Raw genomic sequence first — 15,148 nt, 5'->3', positions numbered from 1 at the left:
ATATATATGCACGCATATATACACATATATATACTATATCTATAAGAAGTACTTTTGATGGATTTTCTGATGAAAGCGCCACTCTAATTCTGTTGTTTTTTCCTACCAGTACTAGAAATACTTGAAAAGCATTAGCTTTTGTCTTACCAATAGAATTCATAATAAAAAGGAAAACTAGTAATTCCAATTACTATTGAAGCAATGAAAATAAAAATTGATTTTGATACTTTGAGTTTACCCAAGTGATTTTAGAAAGCTCTCTTACTTGTTAGACTTTATACAATCTGGCACCCAACAAAAAGAAAGCAAGTGATGAAAAGTTCATAAAACAAATCAGAAGAGGTGCTTGATTTTTTGGCTTGCCTCTCCTCAAGCAGTTTAAAACCCCTTGGTTTTATTCTTCCAAATATGATAGAAAACATTCAATTCCAATAATTTACACATGCAAGAGACAAAGATTTAGAAAACAAAGAAGTATGTCTTTTCATGACTAGAAACAACTATGAAAAAATGAAAGATAACCCAAAAATCATTTCAGTTGGATCAAGTTGGAGCAAAAGGGAGGAAGTTTGTAGCTTGCTGGACACTACAAAACCAGAAAAAAAATCAGTACTGGCACAAAATGCAGCTGTACCATCCTCCCTGCTTTGTTTTTTCCTGCCTCGTTGAGTATTGGCACTGTGCTTACATAACCAAAATGTGAAAATGACTGGGATAATTAGCCCCCAGTTTACTCCAGATAGGATTATTTTTCTGCCAGTTTTTTATAAACCTAGCTCACCACAGAGCCTAAGAAATATTTGAAACAGAAGATGAGACAGTTGAAAAAAACACCAAAAGCTGAATGTATAGTGAATTTCAGTAGCACTACAGACTTGCGTAGGCTTAAGCTGTTCATCAACCTAAAAGCAGATTTGGACATCCATTATGTATGACCAAAACCAATTTGACCTACAGTCAATTCACAGTGATAACACATAATGTGCTCAAAATCTGTAGTCTACAGCCCGTTCATCGGATAATCAGTTAATGTGAAGAAAACTCTTCAGAAATTACTTAACTCTATTCACTAAATAACTGGCTTGAGATTTTAACATGTGAAATATGTTTATCATAATTCCAACAGACTTTTTATTAAGTTGTATGTAAAAAGTTGTATTACAAAGTTGTATGATAAAATCAATATAGTTCAACCTTCAATATTCACTTCCAATATTGGAATCATAATGTATTTACATTACTTAGTCCTGATGAAAATGGCAATTGTCAATTGGAATTTATTTTAGTGCCCAACCCATTCAAGTAGTATTCCTACTTCCTTCAACTACAGCTAATACTGAAACAACATACCTGAACTCTGAATTTCCAGGTTGTCCCAACAGGAACACCAGGTATAGGCCCATAATGATTTGAAGGAACAATAGTGCATTCTTTAGTGCGACCAACACAGGCCATGCCCTAAAAATAGATCAGACAAAAGTAATCAGACAAATGAATTGCCATATTGAAGAATATTTTTAAATTCAATGCAGAGATCATGAAATCTGTCTATTATAACAAACACATATTTCAAAATATGTTAAAAATTGTTAAAAGGAATGTTAAATAAGCAATATGTGATTATGGGTTTGGGAGGGGAGTTAGGGGTTTTCTTTTTTTTCTTTTTTTTTTTTTTGTTGTTGTTGTTGTTGTTGTTGTTGTTGTTGTTTTTACGTCTAGTCACCTTGATAATCCTTCCACTGCTTTAACTGCCAGTAGACAGCAGGCAGGATTTAACATTGTCTTGTTGTTTGTGCAACCCAGTACTGAATTTTGTGTAGTGCATGTGTAAGCAAAATTATAGATGTAGCACATACATGAACAATCAGAGTAACAGCTATTTCTAAAACACACTCTACCTTTCCCCAGTCTCTCTGGCTTTCAGTACTGGCAGATGGCATCTTTGCTTTCTTTTTACTCTGTTTGAGCTTTTCTCCAGCCTTTACAACTTCATTAGAATCATTTTTGCAGGAAGGACAATACCTAAAAAAAGGTTTTAGTAAATTCTCAATTAACTTCAGAATAATGGCAATACATTTCTGGTAGCCAAAATAGTGTCTATTTGTTTATTTTGACTGAATGTTTCAAGCTAGCAAGCATATACCAGGCTTAAGCAGCTGAAGCCTACAGCTTAAGAAATGAACTCAACATGAACAAATATTGTCAACTTTTTTAAAAAAGGGCTTTTCAGTATCTTTAAAGGTAGAGTGCTAGTTGCAAAACATAGAACTATTTTTTCTCACATGATATATGAGAGGTGCCCATGGCTCCTGTAATGTCTCTTCATTTAGTCCTCCTTCATTTACATCATGTAAAGGAGAAGATAGCTGAGATTAAAATATGCTGCTAACCAGTACTCATGGTCTATTTCTGTCTCCTGCCCAGTCTACCTTTATTTTTGCTGCTTGTGCAAGAAATTTCACTGCAGATTGCTGAGTGTCAAACAGAGCCAAGGTATGACATAATGTATATAGAAACACACAAAGACACACTCACTTCTCCACAACACTGAAGCCATTTGGAATATAATGTTGGGGCTCACTCACACTAACACAAATCCATTCTGGTAGGAAAGCAGAGATACTAGTATACACTGACCACAGCAGAGAGAGAAAAGCAGAACAGTGGTCATTCTGCTGTTTCCAACAACATTCTTATCCCAGTCCAGGAATAACAATACAAACATGTCCTTGTTTCTGGCTCCCATAGTCTGGATTTCGTCCATAGACAAGAAGAAGAAGAAGAAGAAGAAGAAGAAGAAGAAGAAGAAGAAGCCTCATCTACATTAACATTGATAACCTCATTCAGAAAACAAAAACTACTACTACTACTACCACTACTACTACTATTACTGCTGGTTTGGATTTATTAAGTTTTTTATGTGGGTATGAATAGAAGAATTAATGATTAAGGTCCACAGGAATAGATTTCACTATCTCAATAAAGGTGTTTGACCATGAAAACAATGAAGCCATGTAGATTTTAAAAAAAATAATGTAAGATGCTGAAGTTATTGCTTTGACAGGTATTACAACTGCTTAAAGAAAAAGCATGTAGGACCAATTAAAAGAACAAATATGACATAATGCAAATTCACAAGGTGAATTAACAAGGTGAAGTCACATGGTGAATTCCATGTTTCTTGATAGTATAACAATATTACCTTACTATCTTTTAAACTGAATCTCGTAGGGACTATTAAATACTATTTCACATACAGAATGACTTCATCTCCACAAGATAAATTTATGCTTTCCCAAATGGAAGACTTAACCCCTGAATAGAGTTTGCCAGATTTTACGCTCTAAAAACACAAAATGGAAGTATTCCCAATTCTAAAGCAAACTGCTCCTAAATTAAGAATCAGACAACCATGATTCTTCGCTAGTATGCAGGAAGAAGGGAGGGCACAAACTTCTTTGGTAGGAGATGCTGCTCTGCCCTGTGCAAATGCACTTCTACATAATGACAAACGTTAAGACAGTACAGGGCTGGTGACACTAAGCATCTCTAAACTAGTTCACATAAGCCAGGCCCACAATTGAACCTCTACCACCCTGTGACTTCATTCACAGATGCAGCTATCTACTTACAAGTATAAATCTTAAGGCTCCTATTCTAAGTTACACAGTAAACAAAAACAAGTTAAAAAGCTTGACAGCCATTTTCTAATGAATTTTAATTATATGAATTGAACTTCTGGAAATTCATAATTTGGAGAATGGACCATGACTAGCTCTGGAGAGGAGAAGGTGTTTGTGATCTAAAGGCTCACCATGATCCAGCCATGGGCACTCACAGCCCAGAAAGCCAACCTTCATCCTGGGCTGCATCCAAATCAGGGTGGGCAGCAGGTCAAGGGAGATCGTGATTCCCCCCCTCTACTCTGTCTTGTGAGACCCCACCTGCAGTGCAGCATCCGGCTCTGGGGCACCCAACACAACAAGGATATGGACCTGTTGCCAAGAGCCCAGAGAAGGGCCACCAAGTTGATCAGAGTGCTGGAGCACCTCTACTATGAAGACAGGCTGAGAGAGCTGGGGCTGTTCAGTCTGGAGAAAAGGTTTCAGGCACCTTCTAGCTAGTTTAGATTTTAGTAAGAAATTCTTTCCTGTGAGCATAGTTGTCCCAGAAAACAGGCAGACCATCAGGCATTATAAATAAACATTATGGAAGCCAATAAGGTGTAGGAGATTGAGTTATTAATTTACAGAAAATGTTAAAACTTCCAAAGGATTTACACAGATTTTTTACAAATATATATATATATATTCACAAGGCTCAAAGAGATTCCATGTAATGTATTCATAGACATCTTAGACATTTAATGAAGTCTATGGAAAACTTTATTAGAATAAACTTCTGTTTATTACTCATTTATAAAGGATTAACATCTCAAATAAGTCATAGGCAGGTGCTAAATACAAACAGCGTAACTTGTAGACAGCTAATAAAGACATAAGAGTAATTACATAAGAAATGAAGAGTAGCAACGTGGTGGTCCTTCCATAGCATGAAAAATGAATGTAGTAGAGCACAGGGGCAGCAGCAGGGACAGAGGATGAAGGGACAGAGAAGCATGAGCATAAAAGAATTGCTCAAGCAGTGTAGCTTTTAAAAAATGAAAAGGCTGAGGAATAACAACTGTCGATAAATACAATCACATCAGGTAATATCCCAGAAGATCATAATGACCATAATGAATAAAATGAACATACCAGTCTTGAAATTTTATAATGGCCTTAAAGCTTACTACTAATCCATTGTGAATGATTTAAAAGAATTATCTTGGCAGAAAACATAAGTCTTATATTAAGTAGATGAATGGAAACACCTCAGAATTTAAAAACATCTTCAGTATTTTCTTTCATGAGGTGCAAATATCAAAAAGGTACCATGTATGGAATGTCAATATAGGTAAGTAAATCATCCTTGTATATTTACCAGTCTTCATCTTCTGGTATCTTGCTTAAAGGAGGGTTCAGGCAGTATATATGATAAGCCATATTACATTCATCACACAGGAGTTGCATGTGAGCATCCTGTTTGCCACCACACAAGTAACACGAACAAAACCGGCACTCCTTATCTGGATCAGCCCTACAGTGCTTGCATTCAGGGCCACTTTTTCCTGTCAAAAACAAAGAAATGTCAAATGCCATGTATCTCTGCAAAGTGAATTACTCTGTCTAAAGGAATAATTATTTCTGAACATGAACACTGGTCTTTTGAAATTGCTTTTTTTTCTTACAATGAAGTATTTATATAGGCTTAATAAGATTTCTTCTGCTTTATAAACAAGGCATAAAAAACATGACTAATCTCCTGCTCCCAAGATGTACCTGCACATTCTTCCTAAAGATGAAGCTTAACTGCCTTTTGAAGCTGTACAGGCTATCAGTTCCTTGTAAGTTAGCTTGGACGACAATAAAAAAAAAGCAATAAAAATAAATATTTCTTCCAGGAGTTTATTCTTTAATAGAAATATAAGGTTGATCCTTGATGTATCCAGAGGAGTTCTAGATGCTTTAACATTTTTCCAAAGTATACTGAGAAGGAAATTAATTACTAAAGAATTTGCAGAAATCCAAGCCCCTTTCTACTTAAGAAGAGCATGCCCTCCCAGGTGAATAGACTTTACAGAGAAATTGATCCCCGCAGTTGTAGGTTATCAGTGCAAATCTCTGTGGAGAGAAACTCCAGACTGAAAGTTTATTAAGAAAGGAAGACTGGAATGCAAAGCTTGTGCTGTATCTGCAGTCTTTCTGGAGGACCTTGAACATTACTTTTTTTCTTCAAGGGCAGAACCAAGTAGATTTAGAGCAGGAAGAGGATGGAGTTTTGATTACCAAAGAAGAGTCAGGGGCTGCTGATGAATTAAAAACTGACAGGGGAACACCTGTGAAATGCCTTGAAAGAACTACAGCTTTTTAATCTAAAATGCTTACACAGTTGATAGACCAGCTGAAATGCCTGTACATTAGCATATGTAGCATGGGTGCATCAGAAGAATTGGAAGTGACTGTGCAAATGGAAAGCTATGATCTAATCACAAATGCTGAAATTTTGTGAGACAAATCACATGACTGGAGCATTCCAATTAACAACTACAAACTGTTCAGAAGGGACAGGCAAGGAAAGGGGGGCAGACAATTTTCCCTCTTCTTGGACTTGATTGCACAAACTCATCTTTGAAAAACAGTGATGAACAGGTCAAGAGCTTGTGGTTGAAAATCAGAAGCCAAGCCAATAAATAAAATCTCATGGCTTGTGTTTATTGCCCATCACTCAATTGAGGGAACCCTGTTGACAAAACTTTCCTAGTTAACCTGCAGGGAGCATCACTCTGGCAGGTTCTGATCCAGCTGCAGGGACTTGTCAGGACAGTCCCTGCCATCTGCAACAAAAGCAGCTCGGCAGGATGGAAGCAGTCCAGGAGACTCCTGGGCAGCATCAAGGGTAATTTCTTACCCCAGGTGTCAGAGAAGCGCTACTGCACCTGCTGCTTACTGACACAGATTAACTGGAGAGGTCAGGATCAGTGGCAGTCTGGGCTCAAGTGGTCATGCCCTGGTGGAATTCATGATCTCAGGGATTTGGGGCCAAAGAAAGGTTGAAGTTACTACTCTGAATTATAGAAGCCTGAACTTGTAGTTATTTTAGGAATTAAAATAATGGGATGGGACCCTCTGGAAAACTGCACTTAGGGAAAAAGGAACAGAACTGTCAGATCTTTAAGGATATTTTTCTTAGAACCCGAGATCTCTCCATTTCCACCACTGAGCATTCAGGCAGGGAAGGCAGGAGACCAGCAGAGCTCAGTAAAGACGTCCTGGACAAAGTGAAATACAAGAAAGAAAAGCACTGGAATCAGGGATGGCATCCTGGAAAGAAAAGAGAAGTGCTGTCTAGTGGAGGGGCAATTAAGAAATTAGGAAAGCTATGGCATAGCTGGAGCTGAGTTTGGCAAGGAATACAAAGAATAGTAAAAATGGCTTCTATAGGCACATTGGTCAGAAATGGAAGATTAAAGAAGATGCACACACACAACCCACTCCTCCGCTCTGTCCCCCAAAACGGGACAGAACTAATCACAATTGACATGGAGAAGGTTGAGGTATGCAGCAGTTTTGTTTGCCACAGTGTTCATTAGTAATTACTCTTCCCACACCTCTTAAGTTCCCACAAGACAGGAACTGGGGAACTGAAGTCACTCCTGGTAAGAGCAGATCGGGTTCAAGACCATCTGAGAACCTGGACATAGACAAGACCATGGGACCCAAGGAGATGCATCCCAGGGTCCTGAGAGAATTGTTTAATGTAGTTGTTAAGCCACTTTTCATCATATATAAAAAATCACAGCAGTCACATCATATCTGAAAATTCACGGCATTTAGGGTAAGATCTTAGTGACTGGAGAAAAAGCTATTTCAACCTTTCTGAAAAAGAGCAAAAGCAGGAAAGCTTTTTAAAAAAGCTTTTTTAAAGAACCTTTTTTTGAAAGCTTCACCCAGGAATTACTGACTAGTCAGCCTCATCTCAGTGCCCAGTAAGATCACAGAGCAGAGACTTCTGGAAGACATGTCAAGATGTGGAAGACAGAGGACTGATTAAAGACTGCCAAAATGGCTTCACCAAAGGCAAATAGTACCTGATTGGCACAGAGGCCCTCCACCATGGACAGAATGCCTCAATTGTCAAAGGAGAATTATAGATGTCATTTACCTGTCTGTAAGGCCTGTGATTTGGACCCTCACAATATTCTTAACAAAAAATCATAGATTTATAGAATATCATGAGGGGGTAGGGATCCACAAGATTCACTCACATCCAATTCTTGGCTCTGCAGAGGACATCCCAAAAATCCCTCTGTAAATGAGAACATTGTCCAGAAGCTCCTTGAATCCCTGCCAGGCTTAGTGATGCGACCATTTCCCTGGGAAGCCTGTTCAAGTGTCCATGTACCTTCTGGGTGAAGAACCTTTTCCTGGTATCCAAACCTAATCTTTCCCTGACACAGCTTTTAGGCTATTCCCTCAGCTCCTGTCACTGGTCACACAGAGAAGACATTGGTGTCTTCCCCTCATGAGGAAGCTGTCAACTGTGATGACTGTCCTCAGTCTCTTCTTCTCCAGGCTAAACAACCAGGCAACCTCAGCTGTTGTCCTTACAAGGCTTCAATTCAAGGCCCTTCCATTCTTTGTGGCCCCCCTTTGTGACACTCTCTAGCTTTATAGCTGTCTTACATTCTTGCTGCTAAACTGAAGAGCGATGGGTTTGATTAATGAAATATTAAATGGATAAGGACTTAATTGGACAGCCACATTCAAAGAGTGAATGGTCCATATCCAATGGTTCAACATAAAAGTGAAAACCATTAAGGAGTGGTGTTCTTCAAAGGTCACACTGGCAACACTATTGTTTTCTATCCACAGCAATGATATACTCAACTGGAATTGACAGATTGTCATTGTAGATGACACCAAACTGAGCAGTTTAGTTCATCACAGAATCAAAGAATCATTAAAGTTTGAAAATACCTTTAAGATCAACAAGTCTAACTACCAACCTAGCATCACCATCATGTTCAGCAGGAAACCATGTTCTCAAGTGCCATATTTATTCACCTTTAGAACACTACTAAGGATGGTGATGTCACCATGATGATGATTAGAGAACTTGGTCTAATGCTTAACAACCCCTTCCATGAAGAAATTTTTCCTAATATCTAATCAATCTCTCAGACACATGGTATGACTCACTTCAGAACCTCAATGTCCTTCTTGGAGTGAAGGGTGAAATGAACAAAGGATTCAGGTGTGGCTTCCCCAGTGCTGAGTACAGGGGTCAATCCCTGCCCTGCTCCTGCTGCCACACCATTGCTGGCACAGGCCAGGCTGCCATTGGCCTTCTTGGCCACCTGGGCACTGCTGGCTCATGCTCAGCTGCTGTCACCAGCACCCCCAGGGCCTTTTCCTGGGGCAGCTTTGCAGCCACTCTGCCCCAGCCTGTGGCACTGCCTGGGCTTGCTGTGACCCAAGGGCAGGACCCAGCACTGGGCCTTGTTGAACCTCACACCACTGGGCTCAGCCATGATCCAGCCTGTCCAGATCCCTCTGCAGAGCCTTCCTGCCCTCCAGCAGGTCAGCACTCCCACCCAGCTTGGTGTCATCTGCAAACTGAGGGTGCACTCAATCCTCTCATCCAGATCATCCACAAAGAACATGAAACAGAACTGGCCCCAGTACTGAGCCCTGGGGAGCACCACTGGTCACTGGCCACCAGCTGGATGTAACTCCATGCCCCACTAATCTCGAGGCCCAGCCGTACAGACAGGTTTTACCCTGGCTGTGAACAGGGTGCCTGTCTGAGCCATGAGGAGAGCTTTTCCAGAAGAATGCTGGGGGAAACAGTATCAAAGGCTTTACTAAAGTCCAGGTAGACAGGACTACAGCCACAGCCTTTTGCTCAACCACTGGGCGGGTCACTGGCTAGGAGGAGATCAGGTTGGTCAAGCTGAACCTGCCTTTCACAAACCCCTGCTGGCTGGGTCTGACCCCCTGGCTGTCCTGCAGACAGTGTGAGGACACTCTGGATGATCTGCTCCGTGACGTTCCCCAGCACTGAGGTCAGGCTGACAGGCCTGTAGGGCCCTGAATACTCCTTCCAACCTCTGTTAGGACAGGTCCAGAGGAGGGCCATGAAAATGACCAGAGGGCTGGAACATCTCTCCTGTGAAGAAAGGCTCAGAGAGATGGATTTACTCAGCCTGGGCAAGAGAAGGCAATAGGGATACATTTGTGTGGCCTTTTAATACTTAAAGGAAGTTTATCAGAAAGATAGGGAAAGATTATTTACAAAGATCAGTAACGAAAGGGAGCAACAATAACGAAAACTAGGAGCAATTTTAAATTGAAAGAAATGTGATTTAGCCTGGATACAAGGAAGACATTTCTTTTATTGTGAGGGTGATGAGACACTGGCACAACTTCTCACGTTACCCTGAGAAGGTATGGATGTCCCATCCCTGGAGCCTTTCAAAATCAGGTTGAATGGGGCTGAATGAGCAACCTGGTTTAATGAAAAATACCCCTGCCCATGGCAGGGGGGTTGGACTGAAATATCTTTAAAGGTCCCTTCCAACTAAAACCATTCCATGATAAGAAGTGCTAAAACAATGCTGTTTGAATCGTTGTTTTTAAGATAAAAAACTTTATAATAGAAAAATATAAAAGAATCACTGAGGAGGGAAGATTACCAGCTGCAGATAGAAAGTTTAGTGAGATGTACTGACACTGAGAAATAAACATGTAAAGCTACCAGCAGTGACTATTTTCAAAGTCTTAAAGGCAAAAGTACACTTAAATATATGCGTCTAAAAAAAACTCCAAAATCTATTAGAATATTGCTTCTAGTAAAGTGCAGCCTAGAAGACATCATGCTTTCCAAATGGAGGTAATCTATTCATTTCAGACTTCTCTCCAAAGATTCATTAGAAGAGGAAGGACAAATTTTATGTGCGCTGATGAACAAATCTGAGGGTTTTCCAGCATAGCTACATTAAACTCATTATGCAAGGTGGAACACCAATTCAAGTCAGGCTAAGAAATCCCAGATGACTGTTAACTCCTTTGAAAAATTTTAGAAGTGATGACTGAGCATTCCCCATGGAAACCCTATAGTCTATTTCATCTAGCTAATAACAGACAACATGAAATGGTATATTTTCTGTAGCTGTGAGCACCACACATTGTTTAGGCCTATGTAATGAACTGGTTTCAGTTACAAAATCAGTTTCTTAGGTAAAAGGTTAGTAATTTTTTTTAAATAGTAAAAGAGCAAAAAAATACCTACATATTTTAGTTCAGTTAAACCATAGGTGAAGTTCTCTACTTTCTTCAATATACAGACAAACTACAAACTGTCATTTTCATGATATGACTAATTTTTCACATTTCTGTTTTAACCATGTTGTAAGTCATTTGCACTAACTATAGCTGCACTATTGGTCACATGAAGACAGGTCTGTTCACTTCAACCAACAATGCAGAGTTTAGTTGCATAAATAATTTCATATTAACTTTTTTTTGCAGAAGGAGTTAGCACAAGTTTGGATTCTGATGGAAGTAATATATGTTGATACCTAGGTGTTATTTGCATGTTGCATTTAAATATTTGTAATATATTTACAAATATGTTGCTTCTTATATTTTTTATTTCTAATATAATTTTCTAAAAGGCTTAGCCTTCCTCCTTTCCTCAGTTTTAGAATTTTACTTCCTTTAATTAATTTGAATATGACTACTTTATTTTTAATTGTGATTGCTAAATGTATATTAACATCACTTTACACATGCAAAACCCAATTATTATGTGACCCTACTCAAGAAATAAGAGCTTCTACGCTGTTTATCTGATACAGATTATTTCCATAGTAGGCATTCTATCTTTTGATATGGGCATGGAGGGTAGCTTAATATGGATAAAAATATAATCAGTGCATTTGCTGATTGTGCTTACAACAATCTTCTCATAGAATATTTAAGGCCAAATAATTATTTTAATTTAATCTGAAATTAAAATTAAATAAAATAATAATATTACATTTAAATAATAATAATAAAAGTAATAGAATTCTGCATCTCTCTGTCGTACATAAGCTAAGGGAGCTGTGTGTTTATATAGTTAACATTTTTTAATACACAGCACAAATGGGGTTGTAAGTACAGTTCAGAAGGAAAGGCTACACTGGTGGTGATAGCATACAGCTCAACTGATGTGCACTGTGCATACCTGAACAAAGGCAAAACAGCTGACCTGGCTAGAAAACCAGAATCACGTGAACAGGGTTGTGTGGTGAGTGTTGTCTTCAGGAAAAAGAGCAGTTCAAGAAATAAGGCTGAATTCCCACATAAATTTATTTTTCATGATTACACTTTAAAATATTATATTTATAAATTATATTTATTTATGAAGATTATAAACAATATGCTGAAATTAATAAGATTAGGACCAGGAACAAAATGAAATAAAACATACACAGAGGTGCAAATCTCTACACAGATGTCAATATTTGGGTAGTTTATGCAAAGAGGTTACAACTAAAGAAACAATATCAACATTGGAGGGAAGGAGCTGTAATAGACAGAAGGTATTGTCTCTGCAACAATTGGAGTGGCAATCAGTGAACAAAGTATAGACTGGTGAGGTCACCCCTCAAGTCCTGTGTTCAGCTTTGGATCCCTCATTCCAAGAAGGACAATGAGGGGCTGAAGTGTGCCCAGAGTAGGCCAGTGAAGCTCATGAAGGCCCTGGAGCACGTCCTGTGAGGAGCAGCTCAGGGAGCTGGGGTTGTTTACCCTGGAGAAAAGAAGGCTCAGGTGGCCTGAGACGTTATTGCTCTCTGCAACTACCTGAGTTTGTAGCCAGGGGAGGGTCAGTCAAAAGGAAATGGCCTGAAGCTGGGCTAGGGAAGATTTAGATTGGTTATTAGGAAAACTGCTTCACAGAAAGAATGGTCAAGCACTGGAAGATGTTGCCCAGAGAAGTGATGGAATTACCACCCCTGGAAGTGTTCAAAAAACACGCAGATGTGGCACTTAGGGACGTGGTTTAGTGGTGGACTTGATGGCCTTATGGGTCTGTTGCCATCTAAATGATTCTGTGATAAGTAAATACTCATTGGAGATCAAATAGCACCATTGTAGACAATTTTGTATAGTCAGCAATACAGTAATCACTCATTTCCTTGACACATAATTTTAAAAGTTAATTCATTACACAGTAGCTGCAGGGAAGAACTAAATTAACTGCAATCAATTTTTTATGCTGTTTAAAATGTTGCATACTTGCAAAATAAATAGTATGTAAACACAAACCAGTATTTGTAGATTTTCAATTTTCTCACACTGTAATCTTTTTAAATCAAAACATGCTTTAAGATATTGCAAAAATCTTTTAATGTGACCAAGAAAAAATAAAACAGAGTGGATAATTTTCTTTTTTTAGTAATCTAAGGGAAGTAATTCTCAAATAATGAAAATGAATAATGAGTTGAGAAATTGACATTTTTACTTTTAAGAATACCACAGAGAATGGTATTTACTCCTCTGAAAAACAGTGGGATTTTTTTAGACAGCAAATAAACATTATTCAGACTCATTGTTGTGCACTGAGAGCCACCTACAAAGGTTCTGAAAAATTGCATTGAGTCAGGAAATATAATACGTAATTATATATAATACCTACCTACCTGTATACCTGCAGTTCACTATTCAGTGTTCACAAACACTTAGCACTCAAATATATTTTCAAACTTAGGATAAAATGTCACACTACTTTTTAGATAAACTACCACTAGCTCCTTATTGTTGTAGTGGGGAGGTTAAAGAGGTCTGGCATAGTAACTTTTTTAGAAGGTCAAGCAGGGTCAACTAGTCCAACATGAATTATCCCCTTTTTTTAATGCCACAAGCAGCTTTAGTGCAAAGTTCCTTAGCTTTTTTTTTTTGTCTTGACAGAATGGCAGAGTTAAAGTGTATCACTACCAACTAATTCTATTTTTGGCATTTCATAATTTATTAAAAGCTTAAATTACATGTCAATTGCAATAGCAGTTTTGGTGGCTTGAACACCTCTCTAAGAGCTTAAATGAGACTACAAATCCATTCGTCACTGTTCATTTAGAGCATTACCAACTGCTTCCTTTTTTCACTATTTATGACTGATAGCACTAAGCTGTTACTAGTTTCTGAATATATAAAGTAATACAGCCATCTTACAATAACTATGCTTTTCAGAACAGAAATCTAAAAATTTTTCAATGCAATTACTTTCTTGAACACAAACCAATTATTACTACTACCTCTGCATGCTGATATTTTCTAAAGAAACATCACTCAATTTGTACTTATATTCAAGTAATTTAAAAAGTGCATACTTTTGAAATCTCCATCCCCAAATGTCAATGGATAGGCTCCTGGCTTTTCAATCTTGTACATTTCCTCTATAAAAAGGATTTTACAATCATTTATTGTGTCTTCTGGACCTCTGAAAAACAAAAAGAATAAAAAGTACATTCAACTTAGTTCCTCAGACCTAGATTCTGTACTTTTTGAATCCTAAGCAATAAGATAAAGAAGCCTTTTTTTATCCCTGATAGGATATTTTATTTAAATTCACCGACAAAAATCAGTCTATCATAGTAACTTCTAAGAAAAAAATAAAACACGTATTTAGGGATCGCTTAAAGAAAAAACTACTCCATTATCCTCAGATTGGCACTTCAGTATGTCTTTATTGACAGTTACCCAACATGGCTTAATTTCCTTCTAAAACCTCAAAATGTTTTTATTGGCTGAACACAGCAGACCAGCAAAACCACATCTTCTGGAATACAGCATCTCAAACATTATTATAAAAGTATAGTACCACAAACAAACCAGAAATGTGACCTGAAAGACAGAAAAATAGTTGGAACCTATAGAGCAAGAAAAGCAGCAGAAAATTTCAAACTCCCTTTTATGACTTTTAACTGTTTCTCAACTCTGGAAAGCCACATACAATACTGTATTAAATGATAAATAGTCCTGCTATGTCAGGTTTCAGTGCAAATTCTTAGTGATTAGTAATAACAAATAATCCAAGACTCCACAACAATAATGCCACAGAAAATATTAAATGTAAGGGTTTTCACCTAGTCTTATTAAAATATATTTGTATCTACACAGATTGTAATTCAAATGGAAACATATCTAGGAAGAAATGGCCATAATAACACAAACAGTTGTAAAGCACTCCCTTTTCCTTCCTCCTTAGGATGATACTGTGCTCTCTTCTACTGCCTGTTTTTTAACCACATTCAATTTACTACCTAATCTAGAAGTAAGCAGGAATTTTCAGTATAATAAAATACTGATGCATATCTGTGAGAGCCTATCACACAGGTGACTTGAAAATAGGTTTGAAGAAAGCCAGCCAGGTAGCAGATCCCTATAAAAAGATCTAGTCTGCAAAATGTAATTAGACGATAGACACCCAGGAAAACAAGATATTAGATTCATATTCAGTAATGATAACTGCAACATCAGAAAATCTCCAGAAACAACAG

General features: G+C 37.9%; 1 protein-coding gene across 2 annotated transcripts in view; it reads right to left on the bottom strand.

The window, feature by feature from the left end:
• The window catches only part of UHRF2 (ubiquitin like with PHD and ring finger domains 2), an 84,065-nt gene that overhangs the window by 19,418 nt on the left and 49,499 nt on the right, over positions 1-15,148 (bottom strand). For both annotated transcript variants that reach the window (XM_064735974.1, XM_064735975.1), the window contains exons 5-8: positions 13,979-14,088; positions 4,984-5,170; positions 1,899-2,022; positions 1,351-1,458 (exon numbers count right to left, since the gene is read on the bottom strand). In XM_064735974.1, coding sequence (XP_064592044.1) covers positions 1,351-1,458; positions 1,899-2,022; positions 4,984-5,170; positions 13,979-14,088 — 529 coding nt within the window. The remainder of the gene's footprint in view (positions 1-1,350; positions 1,459-1,898; positions 2,023-4,983; positions 5,171-13,978; positions 14,089-15,148) is intronic.

This window comes from Zonotrichia leucophrys, chromosome Z (genome assembly GCF_028769735.1).
Source record: "Zonotrichia leucophrys gambelii isolate GWCS_2022_RI chromosome Z, RI_Zleu_2.0, whole genome shotgun sequence".
Taxonomy (NCBI): domain Eukaryota; kingdom Metazoa; phylum Chordata; class Aves; order Passeriformes; family Passerellidae; genus Zonotrichia; species Zonotrichia leucophrys.
Note: the sequence above shows the minus strand (reverse complement) of the source record. Positions and strands in the feature narration are given on the sequence as shown.